Source organism: Corapipo altera, unplaced genomic scaffold, assembly GCF_003945725.1.
Source record: "Corapipo altera isolate COAL_440 unplaced genomic scaffold, ASM394572v1 56, whole genome shotgun sequence".
Taxonomy (NCBI): domain Eukaryota; kingdom Metazoa; phylum Chordata; class Aves; order Passeriformes; family Pipridae; genus Corapipo; species Corapipo altera.
The window spans coordinates 10,276,129-10,298,322 of NW_020884896.1; the positions used below are offsets into that span (position 1 = coordinate 10,276,129).

Sequence of the window (22,194 nt, forward strand, 5' to 3'; positions counted from 1 at the left end):
TAAGTAAAGGTATGCTACAGAGACAGGAGATGCTTTTACAACATAAGCTTCACAGTTTGACACTTGCTTCTTTATATCATCCTTTTCTTCAAAACTATCTTTTGTACTTTTCCCTTGGTATTTTAGTACAAGTAAGTATCTCATTGACATGTGTTTCCTTGAAATCTTGTTCCTTAATAGTAAAATCCCTTGAAAATTAATGAATTGTTTCTGTTCAGATTAAAAAAGCCGTGAAGATTTCAGAATGGTTTTTAAAAATATGATGATATTTACTATTACAGACCACCCTGCTTGGGTTGCATTGACTGAGGACTAATTATTTCATTTGTTCTTAGAAGGTTAATAAATTTGAACATAAAGTATTTCATTTATTCTAATATGTGTATAAGTGTATACATAATTAGGAAAAGTCTACTTCTTTCCTGAATGAAAAAGTTGGATTTAAAAGCTACATAAAGAAATGTTTGGAAGCAGTGGAAATTGGGAGAAGTAAAAAATAATCAAGATACACAAAATAGTAGAGAAAATCCTGAATTTGTGGGCATATGTCTTTTCTCCAATATGTTTGTGTTCCTTGTTTTATGATTTTACATATATATTCTGCTATTTTGTTTTATTTTCTTTTATTCACTGGGGTTTTTGTCTCTTCTGCTTTTTTCCAGGATCATCCAAAACCGGATTTTGATCGTTGTCCTGGCAGTCATCATCATCTTCACCACCATGATGGCTATTTTTTTTTCTGTCAGGGGACGCTGATATCTTTGTTCTTCACTAAACAGCAACAAACTGCTTGTTCTCAGTAATTAAGACAAAGTGGTCACATGAATCATTCTCTTGCACTGACAGAGTCTCCCTCTCTTTTCCACTCTTCAACTCAGGTGCAAGCGGTGTAAAATATTTTGTATTATTGATGGCATAGTTGATGGCATGTGGGGCTATTATTTTCTTACAGTTTTTTGTCTTTATCTGAGTGTTTTCAGGATATTAATATTTGTTGGAGTGAAGGCTTGTCCTGGTATAAAAAGACTTAATGTGTGTTGAATTCAAGCCCAGACAATTAGTCTGTAAGTTGCCAGAGTTTAGCAAGGGAAGAGGGGTCTCTGCACTTTTCTTGTGCTATGAGGGGTGTATGAATATCAAGCAGTATCTGACTCTCCATTATATAGAATATAAGTAAAGCAAAGACCAAATGATGTAGAAAGTGAACCTGTCTCCTGTGACTAACTCCTGATCATGCATTATCGTAATAGATGGAACTTGGTTAAGAACAGTAGCCAGTTTTAGAAAGAGAGCAACCTTAGGAAGATGTTTAAAATCTGATGTGAATGCAATACTCAATTTAACAATTTTTTTGTTTAAAATTAGGCTTTCTTTTCTGCTTATTCAAAGCAATTCCACTTTCATCAAGATCATGAAAATGCATCACTTACCTAAAATGTAGTTGTGACCACAGCCCATCTGTTGAATCTCTTTTAAATCTTCCATTGTTCATATATGTACTGATAAGCATACACACTAGGCCCTAAATGAAGACATATAAAGATTCTTATCTATTTGTTGCTGATTGTAAAGAAATCCTAAGTAATAGTTCAGTGACAAATGTGTGATTATAGTGCGTTAAACAAAAATCTAGATTTTTAATATTGGCCTGACTATGTCGAGACTGCATGTTGGAAATGTTTGAAGTGTATTAAATTCTGATGTGATATTTGCCTTTTTAAACAGAAACTGTAAAAATGTTAATTTATACATGCTTTTAGTTAATATAATATATCACAGTTTCATCTACCTCTGTGTAAATGAGCTGTTTCTCTTTTCCTATTGGCTGTGCTTCTCCTATAGACAGGTTAAGGTCATTTGGCTTATAATTAAGCTAACAATTCCAACAAAGGTCTATTGCTGGTGATATGATAAAGTAATTTTCATGATAACTTTTAAATTCATTATTTGCAATCCCTTACAAATATTACAAATTGAGAGGAATTTTAAGCTCTTGAACTCCAACCATGAAATCTTTCCAGAAAGATATTCAAAGAAACAAAAAGCTACTGAGTTTTAAATTCCCTCCCACATTAGGTAGCACCGAATTCTCATGTGTGCCTTAGTACTTTTGGGGTTTTGGCATCCCTGTTGTCTCTGCCGACTTGCTGTGCTCCTTAGGAGCTGGTTTTGACATAAACATCTGGGAGTTGATTTTAACCCTAAATATGTCCCCTGTTTTCTCTACATGGAAAAAACAAATAGTTAAAAGGTTGTGGTGCTGATGGCACATATAAGACATAGAAAGATGGTGATAAATGTAGAATGAAAGGATGCACAGGAAAAATGTTATTAATTGAAACGAATGTAAGCATGTATGGTCAGCTCTGGTGTCTGTGTATTACATGCAGCTCACAACAAAGTTTAGAAGTGGTTTATGTGCCAGGTTTCCCTACCAGCTCATGTCAGTGGCTGTAGGATTGTGCTGGTGCAAAAGTTCCTGGGTAATGCAGACCCACAGTTTCAGGAGGTGGTGTTCTGTGCAGCACAGCTCAATCATGTTCAGCTCCTCACCTTGATGGCCCTGCACTGTCACAGGGTCATGGGACCCTCCTGACTGCCTCCTGTGGCATCCTCCCCTTTCATCCTTGTGAAGTGTGTGGCATATACCATGTGGCTTTCAGACACGGAAAGATTTGGGTGTTCAGCTACCAGCCTTCAGTCACAATGTGCACTCAGACTAAGCACTTTGGGTTGTGTAAGCAGAACTCTCGCCGTTAGCTTCGAGTGATGGCACTGAGCTGACTTCAGACAAATTAGGATGAAGCCTGGCAGCATTAGGAGATATTTATCCTCTCCTCGGCAAATTAGGAGATGCATATTCTGTAAAGCAGAAAACTGTCAAGAAGGAAATCTTAAGCTCCGTCTGTTGCCTAGACATTCTCTGCGTTGCCTCTATAATTTAACTATCATGGGAATTGATTCATGACTACTGATCTTAACAGTGACCTATGACAAGGTTTTGCCCTCTATCTAGCCACCTGCTGGAATCAGCAAAAAGCTGAAAGGAAGCTAGTTTTCCTTATCCCAGTATAAATCTAGGGCATAGTGTCACATCAGATACATCCACTCAGATAGAAATGAGGGAGAGAGAGAGACTGCCACGCAAAGCCTTCATCTTCACTTTTGATGAGCCCACCATCGCTATGTTTCTCTTGCTAACCTGTTAATAACTCCTCTGTGCCTACTTTGCATTTTTGAGTACTCCCCACATGTAAAATAGTGCTCAAGTGGACATTGCGCCCTTCAAAACACGATATTACTCTTCACTCTCCCCTTTTCATCCAGCTTAGGAAGTGTGGGTGTGAAATGTACCAAGTCCACACATTTTGGTGGGGACTGAGTGACTTCGACTGAGAACACAGCCTGAACCACCCACAGGTAGGGTGACACCCCCAGGTCCACACTTCCCCTGAACTAGTTTGGTTGCATCTATAGCATATCTCTGAATGAATCCAAGTGCTTACAAATGTAAACCTCAAAGAGCAAAATGTTTCTAATGTTGCCAGCCTTTGTGGAGAAATGACAAATTAAAAAACACACACACGGTGCTGTGTGCGAAATTCATCCTTGCTAAACAGCTGGGCTCACAGAATAAATAAACTAATTCTGCACTGACACAAAATCAAAAGCAATTTAATTAAAGACTCTTAAGTTTTAAAGGGTTTTAAATGCTATACGTTTTGGGGAAATATCAGAAAATGTAGCTTGACTGACGTCAGTTCTCATCTCTGGGATGGGAGGCCATTTGCTATTCTGTTTAAGGCAGGCTGGATTGTCTTATTTTGGAGCCAGCTTGGTGGGGGGTTTTCTTTGCTGCTGCTTCAGAGCTCTGAGCTTCAAAGGCTGAAATTAATGGTGAACAAAATTGTGCGGCTCTGACCATCCCATGCGGGGCAAACCCATCGAGGGTTATCATTAAGTAAAGAAATAAAGAAAAAAAACCCTGCCAGTTCCAAGAAAACCTCATCAGATAATGACCTCTGTGATTGGGTTTTCATTACCAAACAGCATCCAGAGATTGTCTGCCCCATAGAAGAAAAAAAAAAAAAAAAGAAAAGAAAAAGCAACTGTGTCTCTCTCTCTTTCTCTCTTTCGCTCTCTCTCTCCTTTTTTTTTTGCACATCTTTTCTTTAAACCTGTCAGATCATTTCAGTATTTCAAATCCGAGGAAAACAGCCTGCCTGCTGCTGTATTTGAAGTTGTAATGGTGTCAAAAAGTCACGACTGACTGACAGCCGTCAGTCCCAGAGGAGCTCATTAAATCATAAAAACTTGACAAGGAAATAATTGAGCATCACTGGCAACTTGGCGCCTGTTTAGACGTTTTTATTTTCTTTCATTATTAGTCCCCACCATTACGTTCATTAACAAATTGCATTAAACAACTGTTAAGGGCTAATGATTTGTTTATCGCTTTTTTTTATTATTATTATTATTATTTAAACATTAGCTGCGTCATGTGGTACCTCAGCAGCCTCATACTATCATCTGACTGAATATTTTTCCACTCAGAGCTCTGGGTACTGCTGGAATATGAAATAGATTATTCATTACCCTCCTCTTTGCCACTGATTTGGTTTCATGTAGCGTCTTCCACAGAGAAAGATGAAAACTTGTCAAAAATAGGTTATATCTTATTCTAAGGGCAACAATAGCAGCAGGTACAGGCACACTTTAATATTTAATTAAGGCTGATGTTAACCCCTTTAAATGACTTTAGCTGTGAGTAATATTCAAGTGCAGAAGAGAAAAATAATGGTACTTAATTTGCAAACTGTACAGCAGGCATTCATCTTCGAGTTACTAGCAAATTTATAGAATAATTTTAAATAATGAAATTTCCAATCATAAATATTTATGTCCACTTTTTTTTTTTTTTTTACGTAGTCGTAAATGGACCACTTTTGCACGCATCCTAAATAAAAAAATACATGTCCCTTTCTTTTTTTTGTTTTGAACTGCACCACTCACATTTCAAAATCTGGTAGGACTTTGTAGGGGGGGGAAAGAGCTACATGTGGATCCCCAGTAAAGTTGTTAGCTGCGGTAATGACTTGCATGGTTCTGTTTCTAGCAACTTGACAGCTTATGATAAACTTCAGGAGGATGTGGGCTCAGGCTTCTTTTTTTTTTCCTTTTGGAGGGGACAGCATGTGTTTTGGCATTTTTTTTTGTTTTTGTACAAAACCATGAGAAGGTTTTGGTTTGAAACAGATAAAAATAACTGTTACTTTTTATAGAAGAAGTATTTATCTCTAAGTGTATTTTCTCTGTGTAGTTTCAGTTGTAAATAATCCTCTTACAGAAGGAGAAGCTTCAGGAGAATTTTAAGATGGTAAAAAAGGAAACAGTCAAAGGCAGGGTACATGTTAGTCTTCCTTTGCTTTATAATAGTCAGTCTTTGATCTTTTCTTACTCAATACATCTGAATGCAGTTTGCATTCAGCATTTACAGTGGGTCCCTATGTAGGGCTGATGGCAGAGACAGCGAGCGAGGTGCGATGACGTATGGTGGGATGCTGCAGAGCAAACCCTAGTCGACAAAGCTCCTTTGCGCTTCCTTGGGATAATTTGTCACTTCTGGAGTCACGTGGGGGAAGAGGCATGTAGCAGGTGAATATTTTATCAACTACTGCCTGGCAATGGGTGTTATCATACACCCTGAACAGCCTTTGGCCACAGTGGCCAGAGCAGCACACTGGCTCCTTGACGTACCCACAGCCTGACGTGGGTGCACTGTCCCGGCTCTGTGCATGTCGGGAAACAGAGGTGCATGGTGAAAAGCATTTTAGCTCCTCAACTGCCGTGCTTTATTTGTCACACATAAATAATGAAGGCATCTACAGGAGAGGGAGGGGAAAAAAGAGCTTATATACTGAGAACCAGTGAACTTGTGCACTCTTTATCCCTTCATCCGAACAACTGCCTTTGGCATGAATAACGGCTCAGCTGATACCAAGCTCCATATTGATCTGTTGCTCAGGAAGGTCTGCTGGTAGTTCCTTGGACTTTTCCTGAAGGTATGGGCCGTAACAGGTCGGTACTGTTGGGACCTATGCTTCTATCTCCATCTCATGCCAGACAAGTTCAAGAGGGATGGACCCAGAAAGGGGGAGCTCCCAGCCCTCAGTCTGTGCAGCTCTCTGTTTCCCACAAACACATAGACATGATTACCTCTTCATGTCAGAAAACCTGCTTGAGGGACTGTTGTGCCCAAGTATAAGTAAAATGGTGTCTGCAGTTGGAGAGGCATCCTGGAGTGGATCTGGATATAGTCTGCTTTTCCCCAGGCAGCAAATTTTTTTTTAAAAACTCTACATAACCTACAAATGCTTTTTATTCTGTGGAGTAGGCTAAGAGTGAGGAGCTGTATTATCCACAGCTGGTACCTCTGCACCATCCAGGCACTGCAGTGTTTTGGTGAACTGCTGCAGATTTATCTTGCAATTCTGGGAGTGCAGCCTGGGTGCTCCCTCACTGGTTTTAGCCTTGGCCTTATCACAAGGAGAGATACTGGGTTGTGGTGGTGGTATAACTGATGAAGAATGTAAGGTCTGCAAGCCAAGGTTTCCTGTGAGGCCAGTGCCTGTTCATTAATGGGACATTCAGGAGCATGCAAAGTGAAAGGTTTAGGTGGATGTCTGTCCTGCCAGAGAACACTGTTGGAAAGTGAAAGTTTTACACATTTTAAAGGGTCCTAAGCAGTTCAGAGTCATTAAACTCTGTACAGGAAAGCGGCCTGTCCCTGCTGTCCTGTGGCCAGAGAGGTCAGTAATGCTGCCAAGCCTGCATTGCCAGCGTTATGGTGCGTGCTTCCTGCTGGCTGCCATGTTGTGACTGCTCTCCTGGACCAAACCCAAAGAAAACCTTCTATTGCTGCTTCTTTGTTCAGTTGCATTCTCCGTTCAGACCCATGACCTTGTCCAGTCAGCACTGTCTCCAGTGAACATGATCTGCTTCTGTGGATTTAATGAACTTTCCAGTTCTCTTCTGCACCCAGCTAAGTAACATTGCCTCTTGCCTGAGCTGCATGCCTTGCCTGCATGCATTTGTCTGTATGTTCTCCTTTTATTGACATTGCTTGAAGGAGTTGTAGCCAGGCATGCCTACCAAAGCAGAAAAAAAATACCCTATGAGTTTACCACAGCACTAGAAAATTGCTTGTAAGTAAAAATAGTATTTAGCCTTCTCTTCTTAGTAGAAACATGCTTACGCCTTTGCTCTCTCTCATTTGATGAATTTGTCTTCCCATCCCCTGCTAACTTTGAGACTTTGACCAAATTCAGGCATATGTAATAGAAGAGCAGAGCTCTGAAAAATTCCTATTGGTTTCAGGAAAAAAAGCAGACAAGGGGAGAGACATCCCACTGGCATCCCCACCAAGAGAAAGGCTGCAGCGTGACATCCACCCAAATTGGACACTACCTGGGAGGGAGAAATTATAAATGCCTCTCTCCCCAGGAAAAGCTCACATCCCATTTAGATACTAGAGAATCCAACCCCGAGGAAACAAGACCTCATTAGTGTCATTGCTGGAGGAACTACTTAATTAAAGGACAACAGAGTTGAGAGCATTGTTATGTAGGCCTTTGTTCCTTACACCTGGTCATTTCCATTGATGTAAAATGTCATGTTTCTAATCTGGTAGCATTTTGCACCCACTTTAGACAAGTATTCCTGACCAGCCAAGGAGGTGCAGAGCAGGGAAGAATCAGACCTTATTACTGAGGTAATTATAGCCTCACCTAACCATCAGGTGAAGGGTGTACACCTCTATTAGCCAGTGCTCCTACAAAGAGAACAAAGGCTGGCTGCAAAGTGGGAGCCACCCAAGGAGCATCCCTGTGTCCAGCTACACCACTCTGGGGCAGCAGACACGCTGGGGAGGTCATGACCACAGGCTCCTGCATCACCCAGTCTCCTACTTGCCTTCCTGGCTTTAAATCCAGCTTGGCTTAGCAACACTGGTGAAGGCCATGAGGTGGGGAGACTAAAACAGAGAACACTACCATCACCGAGGAAATCAGCTCAGTTAAAATGCTAAAGGAGGTAGGGGGTGGCTTTCAAAGCTTGTCTCAGCAACTAGCCTAATTCTATTTTCAAAAGCCACTGTTGAGTGCTTTTGAAAATTTCATCCTAGATGCTTGGCTCAAAGACCTTAACCAAAGATTTATTTTTTTTCTCTGCTATATGAAAGCTAAATATAAACCGACTTTATTGAACAAAAACCTAACAAAACCCCTGTTGCAGGTTTAGAAAAATCTTTACTGAGAAAATCACATTATTGGAGACCAGCATCTGAAGCATCCTTCAGGTTCGGATGCCTCTTGTTTTGTATACGCAGTTTGGCATACAAAAAAAAATATTTCTAACAGCAAATATTTACTTTCTGTTCTTTTTGTCTTCTCCTTATTTGCCTTTTGTTCTCCTACCCTCAGAAAATCAAGACCCGAGTGCCTCCGGATGAGCAGTTAAAGTTGCTTTAGAACACATGGATTAGTCTATTTTACCCATACAAGTAGGTGCATATGTGTGTCTACTGTTTGAACAGTGTCTTAATGACTTTTCCACTGATGGGCTGTGGACCACAGGCAAGTAATAAAGTTAGTCTGTGCCTCAGTTTACCCACCACAACTTCATTAATGCTAACCTACCTCACGAGGTGTTGTAATGTTTAATATATTGTGTGCTCTGTAATCCTTGGATTAAATGTATTATGTAAGTGAAAAGCACCCATTTGATGTGTATGTAAATGCTGCAGTATTATAGGTAGGACGGTCATTTGGGTGTAAGTGTAATACAAGCGCTGGCAAAAGGCAAAAGGGATTCCATTGTATTGACTTATTTTTAAAGAGCTTTTTATTTACTCAAATGCTCTGGACACCCAGAAAGAGAGACATCCTCACTAAGCAGCTCTGCTGTTTCATCTGTCTTGGAGTGCTTTGATAAATGGATTGAAACTTGTCAGCTTTTCCTGTAGTTTCTGAGACTCCCTCTGGAAACTCTGTTGAAATGTTATTATTGTAACTTCTTAGAGCACTACTTAATGAATTGTAACAGATATCCCTGCGAGTTCTACAGATGCTGTGAGGACTGCACTTCCTTCCCTTCCCACAGCAGAAGCAAACCAGTGCCACGACAAACAACAGGCACAGAGTGCACGTTTCCAGCCACCAAAGCAGCTGGTCTCTTACAGGGACAACACTTCTTACCTTCATAAGGCTTCATCCCCAGCCTTGTGTCCAGCTGTGTGATCGGTCAAGCTCCAGGGACATTGAACATAGCCAGATGTTGTCCTTTGAGTTGGAGAGTAATTTTATCTTTCAAGAAGAAACCTTAAGAAGGATGACAATTAGTGTGGGTCTAGGTCTGTGTTGGTTGATTTCCTCTGTCTCTAGGATGAGATGTTATAGTAGTACCTGAACTGTCCTGCAGCTTGGACTGGTGACTTGGACAGTCTAAACTCGCACTACCCACAGGTCCTAGCTGCCCTCAGAGCAGCTCTTTCTCAGACAGACAACAGTTACATGACATTACCACATGGACAGATGAGATGAATGGAGGGAGCAGTAAGTGTGGCACCTCCTCTGAAGCACAGGACTGACCCCTCAGGGCCATTAGATCTGCTTGAGGAAATCTGCAGAAAGGGTGGTCAGAGGTGCCTGACAGGGACACGTGTAGCATGGAGCTAAAGAGCAGAAAGAAGTCAACCATGATGAGGTCATCTTGAACCCCAGTAATGTCCTATCCTGTTGCATCCTGCAGTGGAGCAGTGGGATGCCTTGGTGACTTCTGATTTCCTGCCTCCAACTTATTCAAAGGAATCTTGCTCCTCCTCTGCTCTCTCCAGAGCAGGGGTGGTGTTACCACTGATATACTTGGTTTGGCAGCTTGTTTGTGCTGGGTAGACTCAAAGATCCTTGTCCTGATGCAATGGTTGCTTGAGAGTTTAAAAGTTTTTTCATTTTTTTTTATATATTTTTTTTAAGTCTTCTCGCTGGGTTTTAGTTGTTTTTATAAGAATACTGAATTGAGCTATTAATATTCATGTTGTCACAAAGTGCGAAATGGCCAACTGCACAACCCCCACAGCATCACCAGTTGTGCCCCATGCCTCACATGGTTCAGCTGGCAGGTGCCATAGACAGTGCTGCCCATCTCCAGCCTGAAAAATAAGAGTGTGCCTTCCCCTGGCTTCCAAACATGAACTTGGGCCATCCTGAGTGAGGTCTTGAGGAAGAATGGGGGGGGGGGAATTTTGGAGAAGGTCCTGATCAGTGTGGTGTAGGATCAGAACTATGAGGTAGCTGTGTATAGGTCACATCTCCCCAGTGAAGCCTCAGAGGTGCTTCCATTGCTCTCAGCACACTGAAGCCATCTGTGATTATTCTCAGCCTTTTATTTCACTTTTTATTAATATTTTGCATATTAAAATTTGTGTAGGCAGCCAGAAGAGAGCAGCATCTACACAATACTCGATGCAATGGAGAGGATTAGGAATCAGTGGCTCAGTTCATTGGGACCTAAACTGGGGGGCTGTGGGGGTGATAAAGTGTCCTTTCTTTACACTACATTTTAAAAGTACTTTCAATTTTTTTCTGTGTGCCCTTACTAAAATACATCTATGACCAATACTGCTTTGTGGTCTCAGCTGATAGCTTCAAAAAATTAAATATAACCAGGGTTACCTTGGACTTTTTGCTGAGCTGTTCACATATGCTTTTAAAGTTTCTTCCCTCTTCTCAACCAGTCCAAACCTATAGGTTCCCATACCTAGGTACATTGACGTCAAAGTAAGAAATTATTTTCAAAATAAGGACTAGTGAATTAGGAATTTTTCAGCTGCCCTTGCATGAAATTCCTCCAATATTTTTATTCACAGTAGGAATGCTCTGGGAATCAAACCTGCTAGTTACCTCTGTTTATTCCTCCCAAAGTGAAATTATCCATGTCCTCTTGTCCCTCGTGAGATCCTGGAGGAAACTGTCTGTGCACACACATTGACACATCTTTGGTGCATTCCACACGAGCCAGTGCAATTACACCAGAAGTATGAATTTAGCCCACACAGCATGTGTGTACTGTGCTGTCCATACAGGGCACACACACCCCCCAGCAAACCCTCCCATTTAAATTTCAGAATAAGCCGTTCAAGACAGTCCTGTGTGATTCCCTTCATGACTGTGTTCTGTATACACTTCTTGAAAATGAATGGGTATTCTGTGAATTTTACCACTTTGCAAAAATATTTGACATGGATTAGTTGTTTTAAATATTGAGGTTTTTGAAATCTCAGTAATTGTCATGATTGCTGTGTGTAATAGAAATTAGAAGGATACCTGGGTTTTGGCTTTGAAGCTACCTACTTCTAAGAGGACATTTTTTAAGTTTTCTTTTTAAGGTGCTTCTTTGTGCCCCAGCTAAACTTTCCTCAGATTACGTGTTAGCTATCATAGCTGTTCTATAGTTAGATTTTAATCAGCCTCGGTACACAGTAATGTTAAACACTGAAAGAGCTACTAATTAATCGCCTTTCTGTATGTAACAGAGAGATAAATATCCATCCCGGAGGAATTGTAATTTCATGGTTTCTAATGATGGTTAGATTACATTATCTGGATCACTTAGGCTGTGGGTGTCATAAAAAATGCTCAAAGTCATTTATATTCAGTTTAATTTTTTTTTTAACTTTGTAAGCCTGGGAAAATAATGCGGTGTTAGCAAGTCTGTTTCATATTTTAGTTAAATATACCTTTGTTGCACTGACTGAATGGATTCAGATGACAGTGACAAACTCAGTTCTTTTCTATTTAACATGCGCCTTCTCCAATCAAATTAACAATGTACAAATCTTCTTCGGTCTGCTACAGAAGAGTCTGTTGAGTTCCTCAGCGTTGTTGAGTTTTGGGCAAAAGTTTTCTTTTTGGATGTCAGTTTGCAATGAGTGTTTTCTGCTAATTCTTGTATGTTCTGTGAAGTCTCAGTTGTCTGTCTTGAACCAAGAAATAACTGGACTTTTGGGTTGTATCAGGCTGTGGCTCAAATAAAATAATACAGTCTGACAGCAGTGCGAACTTCTCATTTTCCCCTCCCCACTTCTAACTGATTGGAGTCCACACGACTTGGGCTCCTGCACATCTGCATACACGTCACACTTAAAATTTGGTAGCTACAAGAATATTAAAAATAAGATCCTACTCCATGTGTATATTGTAATAGCTAATAGTTGCATATTTTGAAGTTCTCCTCATTCATATTTAAAAGGCTGAGTCTTCTTTGAACTACTGTGTTGGAGGGGGAAGTTAATTGTTTCTGAATGAGGATGATACTCCCTTTCCATATCAATTATGTGTACTGCTCCAAATTACCAATAATGCTCATTTCCAAACTCTATCGTTTGCAGTTTCATGTGTGCTTGCAGAGAGTTGCCCAGGCTCCAGGGCTGCAGCCCCTTCCTGCATCCACTGAGAACCAGAGGTGGGAGGGAACCCCAGAGGAGGAAGGTGAGATAAGGAAATGCGATATATTTCCAAGAGAGAGTTTGTCATCAGTTTGCTAAAATTGCTTCTGAAGTTTTGCTGGCAACGGTTTTACATGTCTGCCTTAGTGACGAAGGAACTGTACTGTCTTAATAGAGAACTCCAGAACTTCAGAAGGGTTTCTCCTTGTTTGAATGCACAGCACAATGAATTTGTACCCACAGAGCATTCACCACTTACATTTCAAAACCTACAGCACACTAAACGTGAAACTTTTGTTCAAATTTCAAGGATTTTGATAGCCCAAGTGAATAGACACTGCCTATTGATTTTTCCCTTACAATGACTCTTGGATAACCTATTTTCTCATTTATTTTTAACGACAGCTCATGAGATTTTACAGCAATTCTGCCCAACCTCCTAATATCAAAATCCCTCCTTGACCCTGAAAATTGTAATTCTGCTATAGATCACAGCTGCTGAATATTACCTTTTACTAAGCTGGTTAAATAAAATATGTCCAAATCACTAGATCCCACAGGCCATGACTGCAATTCTAATTATACAGGGTCTGTATTTCTGCTCTACAGTACAGAAAAGCACAGCTCTCTCTGAGTCCACACCAAAGTGTGGGAATCCAGAATATTGGTTCTAGTTTTGAATTTGAAAAAAAAAAAAAAAAGTTACAGTGCTCTTCAGTGATTTTCCTGTAAAACTTTTACAAGGGAACCAAACCCTTTTGATGTGTTCCATACAATAAAATGCTGTGTAAGTCTGGAGGACAGAAGCATGCGGCGAGAATTTTCTTGTGTCTGGGGGATGGGTGTATTTGATGTGTACCCATTCAAAATCAAAAATCGGAAAAAAAAGAAGAAAAAGAAAAAAGAAAAAAATCTCACACTACTCTTAGGCTGCATATTCTACACAATAGCTCAGGAAACCAGTGTAAGGAAACTAATTTTGGCCATTAAACATATCCTTTCCCCTCCCACTGCTTATTCAAAGAGTGATCACATGCTCCCTGCTGCAAGTTACACCTTTATAGAATTTAGATATGGAAGAAAACTATTAGATTAGCTGTTCCACCTACTGATGTGGGATTGTTCCCTGGAGAACCTTATTCATTAGTGCATCACTGCCTAACCTTGTAGGCACACTGTGCCAAGAACATCTTGATTTTGTTCTGCTTTTTCCTCTTGTCCTTTCCTTCTGGTGCTGAGAGTGGCTGAGGGGGTGATTTGGTGAGGAGCATGGTGGACAAGGTGGAATTCTTCAGCTTCATAGTCAGGCTGGTGGTTTGGATGCTTGAGTGTGTACGTACTTATGTGGATGACTAGTTTGTATACTTTTTTAATTAGTATCCAAGTTCAGAGGACTAGACAGGGCATGATCTTTTTCAACATAATTCGCTGAAAGATCTTCTGGAACCCAGTGGTCTCCTACAGCAAATTACCTTCATGGCTTGCCCTGCAGTGTCTCAGATCTAGCTTCCATTTTACTTTCTGCTTTCGCTCTTTTGTGAGCAGACAGAGCCAAACTTTTAATTGCTTGTCTGCCAGGGAAGGCAGCTTGGCATTTTGCTGCTTTTCCAGGACAGAAAGTTTTGTTCTGTGGTCTGACCCCATAAAACTCTGAGTTTTCCAGGGCAGCGCCGGGTGCTTGGAATGCCTCACAGTTGTGCCTGGTATCGGGGTGCTTTCAGCTGAGTTTCCTACTGCAAACTTTTCTTCACAGAGCTTCACTTGCACCTTTTGTCCTGGTGAAGACTTCAGCATCAGCCCCTTCTCTGGGGTCAGCCACTTGTGATTTAATAGCCTGATTCAGAGCCACTATTGAAGCACCTCCAGTCCATCACTTTAGGCAAGTTTATTTGTTCCTACCATGTGGGAGCTGCCAGCTCTCCCACATTCTGGGGCCCTGTGGGTTTGAACTCTGCACCACATTGCAGCTTTACCTTTCCTCCATGGGCCACCCACACCGGCATTACACCCTCCAGGCCTCTGCAAGGTCCCCAGAGCTGGAACCAAGGTCCAGAGTGGTCTAACCACAAGCAGACATCTCCTGAACCCAACAGGGACCATCATGAGACCTGCAGAGCCCAGACCAGGGACAGGGAGCCATTGCCACACAGGATACCCTGCATCCTTTGGAGATGTACTTCCACTTTGTCTGGGGACCTGGTCCTTGGAGCTTCCCTTCTGTTCATGGAGACTGGAAAAAGTGGGGGAAAGGGAGGGGAGCAAAGGTGACCACTTCCATTCTGCAGTTTAAAAGTTCTGGTTTCCACCCTCAGACTATAATAAATGGCTGCTGAGTTACCTGACATGGAGCTAAAGTCTGTAGGGTGAATTTTCAGAGCAACGCAGAGGAAATTATATGCACAATTACTGTTGTTAACAGAGCCTGGGCATGTAACTCCCTGCACAGCAGGCTGGAAATCTTCCCCATGCATGTTTAATGGAGTTTGGGTTGCTACAATCCTGGGGCTGTGTCCCTTTTCTAATGTGTACTGTCCTGAATGAAACAAAGGAAGTACTGAATGTAAAAGAGATTTTATTTTGCTGTTAAAATAATATTTTCTTGATCTACAGCCTTCCTCTAATGCCAAAGCACTTCTTCCATCGCTCAGTGATCTCTTAACCTTTCTGTTCTGTGAGGAAAAAAAAAAAGAGAGGGAAAAAACCCCATTTATTTATTTATTTTTCTCCTTCTAAATGTGTTCCACGTAACGTGCTCATCAATGTTCATACAAATGAGTATATACATGTTCATACAGGCAGTGCAGTTATTCTAGTGATGGATATTGTTGAAATAGGTGTAGGTCAAAACACAGAAAATATCTGTCTAAATCTTAATGTGCAAATACTTCTGAGTAAATAATATATTTGCACATCCTCATAGGAAAACGAATTATATGTGTCATTTCACTAATCAGGCATGTATTTCAAATGTCTCCCTACTCAAGAGGTTATTAATGTGGTATTTAAACTTCAACACATTGTACACTAGGAAAGGTCTGTAAATTTGGGATTGTCTTTTGCTTCCATGCTGCTTATTTAGTTTTATGTTCTGTAATTGTTTTTCTTTCCCATAAAGAAGGTTATCAACTTCTGCACCTAGATCAATTCAAATTTTCTTTAGTTATCTTCCATAAAAATTAAATTACTCCTCTAAACTAACAGTTTTGCAGCTGCAATGAGCTTATATTTACAGCTGTACCATCTCATTGACTGAAATATTCTTCTACCGCACTGGGTTTGACTCTCCAGCTTTCTGCAAGGTCTGAAGGCAGAAGGCAAGGTGCTGTAAACCAAGACTAGAAACAACGAAGTAAAAACACATACACATCAAATATATACCTATAAAAGTACATCAAATACATATACAAGTTTCTAAAAGGTTTCAATCACTCTAAAATTGCACATGATTGCTCTTAGGCTCCCCAAAATGCTTTCATCTAAGAGCAGAAAAAAGTGTAGTTTTAAAAGCATTGTTGGGGCATGTCTAATAGATTTGTCCAACTCTCTCTGTCTTGATATATGCAGGATGGCTGATTGTATTCTCCTTAGCACAGATCTTGAAACTGTAAATAAATTTTTGAAGTAAATAGTCACAATAACTGCTTAATGAAATATCACACACCAGCAGTTCTGAATACAAAAAAAAAAAAAAAAGTTCAAAACTACTGTGTGGTGTCTCTTTTTACTGGAAATGGGCTTTTACTTTTAAACTTCTGTTATATTTGGAGACAAGCAATCCCACTGAAAATGATACCACTACTAATAGGGAACATATTATCTTTCATGTGGGTACTTTTTTTCATGTTTAAGGTTTCTTTGTTATTATCTCAGTAGCAAGACTCTCCACAGTCTTAGGCAGAAAATCAAAATATGCCTTAAAGCAATAATCTTTTAATAAGTATCAAATGTCTTTCAATGAGATAAAAGAATTCTGTAGTGTGCTTATATACACATACCCACACACACACACTTACTTCACCATTAATCTTATTTTATACCTTTTCAACAATATTTTTGGGAATATCATGGTTTCTGTTTTATGCTTTCTTAACCAAGACTAAACCCTCCTCATAAATCTTAGATAACTGAACTTCTAAATGCTATTAAAAATTTTGTTAAAATTGTTTTCTCCAATTGTTGGGCCTCCTTGTCCTGAGGACTTTGGGAGATGTTTCCATCAGCTGAAACAGGGATGTTTCTCCACACTTCTTTAAGACATCAACTTGAAGATGTTGGATATTCACAGGGTGGAGGGTATTGACACAGACAAATTCAGAGGAGGTACTGGGAGCATATGTAACTCTGCTCATGAACACTGGAGCACTGGGCTTCATCATCTGGGCCCAGACTTGTCCCACGCAACTTTAGTTCTTATCTGGGGAAATGAAATTAGAAGGTTAGTGAGCTGAGGTCTCTTCTCTAGGCATCAAAGATACAAGAGCAAGATCCCTAAAATTAGACTGAGGAAATGCCCTGCCAGTTTCCTGCTAAGGAGGACAAGGATGAACGCAGCCAACAGGGTTACTCTGCAGGGGGAAGCAGAGAAGGTCTGGATGCCACTGATGAGGGGCACAGGTTCCTTTGCTAATCAGGGGAAAGAACACTGCGTGCTCTTAACTCTCATCCAGCCTTGGACTTTGTCCTGTTTGTTGAGAGGGGAACATTTATAGTTACCTGTGTCTGACGTCAAAATGCAGATTTCTCAGCCCCACCACTCCCCTCTGACTGATGTGTCAAGTGCAGTGCTCACTGGGTGCTACTGGACAGCACCTACTTTCTGCTCAGAGGTGAGAACCTGGAGTATTTCCACCCAACAAAAAGTAAGCGTGAAGGAGAGGAGGTGCTGCACTGCAGAGTGCAGAGGTGCTGTATTCTTCAGTCACTTAACTGGGAAAAAGTTGGGTCTTCTTGCGAAATGGTGCCTCTTGCACCTTGGCTTCAGTGACAGCCAGCTGCAAGTTGCCTACATGCCACAGGTTAGGTTGTCAAAGTTGTTCTCTTCCCTAATGCTCCTTATGACAAATACTCCTAATTACTTCTTCCTTTCATACTTTTCTGTGCCTCCTGGCTAAGACATCCGTCTGTAGCCTTTATGGTCTGTCTTTCAAATCTTGGCCTCAGTTGTGTCTATCTGTGTTTTCTGTTTCTTTCCATCTCGAGCATCCCCTCCCTGTCTCCCCATCCCTCCGTGCCTGTGGAGCAACACATGGGCACCTGCCAGCTGCTGCGGAGACCAAGCTCTTCCCACCTTTCCCGACAGCTGAGTGTCATGTTGCCCCATGTTTCCTACACCTTGTGCATAAAGATGCACCACTTCCCTCTCTTTGAATAACCCAAAGCATGCCTGCCACATTGAATCAGGAAATAGAAATGCCACCACCAGCTACTGAGGGGAAAATGAAGGAAAAGGAAAAAGAAAATGAAATGAAATGTGGTTTCTCTCTTTTTAAGGAGATGGGTTCAAATTTCATACATCCTGAGCCTGACCTCCCCAACATATATGGTGGTGATAATTTGAGTTGCAAACTCATGATTACTTATTTAAGAAATCTACATACTAGTGTTGCAAGAAGGAGACTTTGAAAGCCTTTTAAGTATCTTTCTCATTAATTTACTTAATCCTCTGATCTTGCCTTCTTTTAAGTTGTTTATTTTTAAAAGAAAGACAAAAGTGAGCTAGTAAGCTTTGTTACTAAAAAAGTTTTTAAAACTGTATGTGATACAAAGTAATTAAGAGAATATAAATATAGCTGTAAAGTGTACACAAACACACAGATTTGGTGTGCTGGGAGAGCTTCCTCCACTGACTTAGGGAAAAGCAGTGGACAGAGTAGCAGAGTACAGGTAGCAGAGCTCTACCTCAGCCAAAGTAAAATTTTGCTTTCTAATGTTTATTGTCTTTCTTAAATATTTTTAAATGCTGCAAGATACCAAAATAAAAGGGTTTTTTGTAGCACAGAAGGTGGAACCGAGTACTGTATCTGATGAAAACTACAGATTTTTCCACGTTATTTTTTGTTCTGAGTTGTTTTATGACGATTTTCCAAAGATTCCCTGATGTTTCAGATTCCAGAACTTCAGGGTGCTCTGCTTGGGATGTGTAAGGAGATTTCTTCTTCAGAAAGTAAGTTGCTCAGCCATCTCTGGAAAGCAGGTCCCTCCACAGTGCTCAGCACCCAAAAAACAAAACCACCAGAGGCACCTAAACCCATTCTTTTCTTTTAAAGATTTTACTCAGCTAACTGGGACAGGGCAGGCCTGAATTTTGGATGAAAGAAAACTTAGATGAGCAGGGAAGCTGCTCCCCAAGGACTGCATCCTCAGTGATGCTATGAGCCAGCAACCCCCGTAGCTTTCAGCATCTCTCATGATCAGACTAGAAGTCTTTTGCCTGAGGCTGAAAATATCTTCCTCTCTAAAACTAAAGTGATGTTGGCTGTGAGTTATGATTAGTAATAGAGTCCATTTGTGGTGAGGTGGGGGGAAGGGGAGATAATGGACCCAGAATCGTAAGACCTTATATACTTGGCATATTTCCAGACAACCAAGGAAGACTGCCCTGGTCTGGGGAGTTCACTGATTGAGGATGAAAACTAGGAGAGAGCACAGGGAGAACAAACAAGCAAATTATATGTAAGTAGTTTTCAGTCTTTATAAGTGGCATAATTGAAATACAGCATGTTGAAGGATAAACTCAGGGAGTTACACTGGCTAAAAGGCCTCCTGGAAGAAAGATCAAGATTGCTGGGGTGTCAGGAAAACAAACCCGAGCAAGCATATTGGCAAAACAAAGTGGGAAGATGTCCAAGTGCCTGCTCAGAGCATCAGCACCCAACTCCTCTCACCCACAGAGAAAGAGGATGGCAGCACAGTGATGCTGACAACGGTGTCAGACCCTCATCCGTGATCAGCTCTTACCAGCGTGTCTGGGTGAGCTGCTGAGTGAAAATGTTCCAAATTTGGAGGCCCCAAGAGGGGGTAAGTTGTGTTTGGCCAGGCTCTAATTGCATCCTTGCATTACTATGCAATTAATTGCTGCCGTGGTCTGCTGGAGAGGAGGGAGTGTGCCAGCTCCATTCCTGGGCAGCCCCAGAGGCTGGAGGAGCTCACGGCTCTCGCTCCAGGGGGTGACCTACTCGGATGGCTCTGCAGCTCTGCTGCCAGCCCTGCTGGCAATATCGGTCTTCCCAGGATGATGTGCTTTCCTCCTGTGGTGTGGTTCTCTTAGCAGGCATTAAAAGTTTCAGAAATTGCATAGAAAATGTAGGACAAGGAGAACACATAGATTTTTTCACTGATTTCATGTATCTTAGGGAAGAGATGACAAGAGAAAAAATGCGAGCACAGTTTTCCGAAGCACTTTATATGAGCGTTTTCAGTACATACTTCAAATGGAGGCAGTGTCTTGCAGAAAATACAAATAATTCCCCTACAGAGGGGAAAAGAAGAATAATTTTGGTCTTGTTTTACAGATCACTGTAGTTCTGATGTCAAGAATAGTATAGAAAATTAGCACAAATTCCTGAATTAAAGGAAAAGCTATGTGTAACCCCCAGTTTGGGATGTGTTTCTTGTTTCTATGTCCCTCAGTAAATCCTTGCCTGTAGGGGAGAAACAAGAAGGATGAGGAGAGACTTATAACTCCCAGTGTCTGAGATTGCCATTGTTGTCCTCAGCTTCATCAGATGGTATCACAATGAGTACAGAAGAAGGAGGCAGAAGAGAAGATCCACATGAACCCCAACATCGAGTAGCAAGTCAGTCCTTTGCAAACTTTCCTTGTTTAACTCAGTGGCAGCAGCACCAGAGATTTTTTTCTGAGTCTTCCTGAGGTTTCAGGTGTGGGCTGGCTCCTGGATTCCTGCAGGAGATTCCTTTTATTCCTGGCCATTCTCCCAGTCTCCTGGGGAGCAGCTGCAGCACACGACAGTTTTTCCAAAGCATGTGAATGGCAGACAGTCCTTGGCCAGCCCAGAGGAGCAAGCAACCTCTGCCAGAGCACATCTGGGTAAAAACTAAGAGGGTAAGCTGGTTTGTGTGTCTGTGTTTCATCTGGAAACCCCACCAAGGGCAAAAGGACCTCAAGGTTCCCGACTTGGAGCTCCTCTGTCCTGGGCACCTGGCAGCTGGTGCCACTTTGTGCTGCAAGCAAGTGGTCTATGAATCATAGAATCATGGAATCATTTAGGTTGGAAAAGACCTTTAAGATCATTGAGTCCAACCATGAAGAACATGTGTGGCATGATTCCAGCTGTTCATTTCTTCCTCTGTTTAACAGTGCCCATTTTGGGTTTATGGGCAATGAGGAGGGCAAGTAGAAGAATGGGGGGTATGTCAGGTTGGAGGAGGTGTTTTGCACCTTTGTGGGTTTTAATATTTATTTTATTTTAAATATAGACATTTGCACAAACATAATGTTATGCTGAAAAAAAAAACTGTGCAGTGTCACCTTGGCGTATGCAACTAGACACACAAAAAAAAAAGGTTCCCTGGTTGCACTGGGTGGGAACAGCTGGCACAAAATCTCCTCATGTGAACCTAAAAATAGTCATAGGTTAGGGCTCTGGAAGAAAAGAACCTTTTTTCCAGTCAAGCCTTTTTGTCAAGAAGTAGAGGAAAAACGTTTTATTTATTCTAGTGGTTAAATTATTGTACACAGAAAGTCACGACAGTGAAGCATTTTCATGGTCTTTCCAGCCTGAGGCACCAAGAGGATCCAGTTTAGCCCTTTGGGAAGACGCTGGTGGCAATGGGTTTTTAGTAGGGATTTATGCAACCCAGAACGAGTAAACTGAGTCCTGCAAGTTGAGCATCTTAACAACTTATCACCCACAACCTGCCTGAGAACTGAAGTATCTTGCTACAGCTTGGCAAAGTTATCAGAAGTTTGAAATGATAAGGAAAAGTGTGTATGATGTATTTTAACTTTTTTCTTTGGGGATCCTTTTGTTGGCTATTTTTCTTGCTGCATTTTCACCCAGTCCCATAAACGAGCCAGGCACACACCTAAGTTTGATCCATTTATCTTATAATATCTAAGTCCCTTCTGCAGATGATGAACAGCCTGGGCTCTCCTGCTGTTCTGTCTCATTGCTCCTTTTGGAGCACAACCTGTGCAAGGGATTTGAGGAGGGGTGGAGTCTGTTTTGTCAGGGAAATTATTATCTTAGGGTTTCCATTATGGAAAAGAAAGGAGGAGAATGAGAAGGGACTGGATGTTCTCCCCACCCTTCCCTACCCCACCCGCTACTAGTGGGCTTTGTGCTTCCTTCCACACTGCAAGTGACTCAGACCCAGCAAAATCCAGAAGCTGGAGTCCTTCAGCAGATGAGATCCATTCCCTTTTGTACCTTCTCCAGAAGACACACACACATCCCAGCCGGTGATGGTGTGTCCAGAAGGGCTGAGCTGGGCATCTCTCCAGAGGCAAGGCCAAGTTATGCTTGGGATGGAAGGCAATAAATACTAAATAGTGTTTACCTTATGTTCTCATTCACAGCCTGCATTAAATCATTTGTAACAGGGGCGGGGGGGGGGGGGGGGAAGAAGGGGGACATTATTGGAATTGTGTGCAGTCCGAATGCCAAGAAGTGCTTTTGCCTTCCCTAGAGATGAGTTCTGTGGAGTCTTGCAGGGTGTGATCTCTTATTTGG

At 41.4% G+C, this 22,194-nt stretch overlaps 1 protein-coding gene across 4 annotated transcripts in view; it reads left to right on the forward strand.

Moving 5' to 3' along the window:
- VTI1A (vesicle transport through interaction with t-SNAREs 1A) overlaps positions 1-12,104 on the forward strand; it is a 272,432-nt gene extending 260,328 nt beyond the window's left edge. For 2 of the 4 annotated variants that reach the window (XM_027647785.1, XM_027647786.1), the window contains one exon: positions 663-12,104. In XM_027647785.1, the coding sequence (XP_027503586.1) occupies positions 663-756 (94 nt within the window). In that variant the 3' untranslated portion in view covers positions 757-12,104. The remainder of the gene's footprint in view (positions 1-662) is intronic. The other 2 variants (XM_027647789.1, XM_027647790.1) reach the window with 1 other exon arrangement.
- The last annotated feature ends 10,090 nt before the right edge of the window (positions 12,105-22,194 follow it).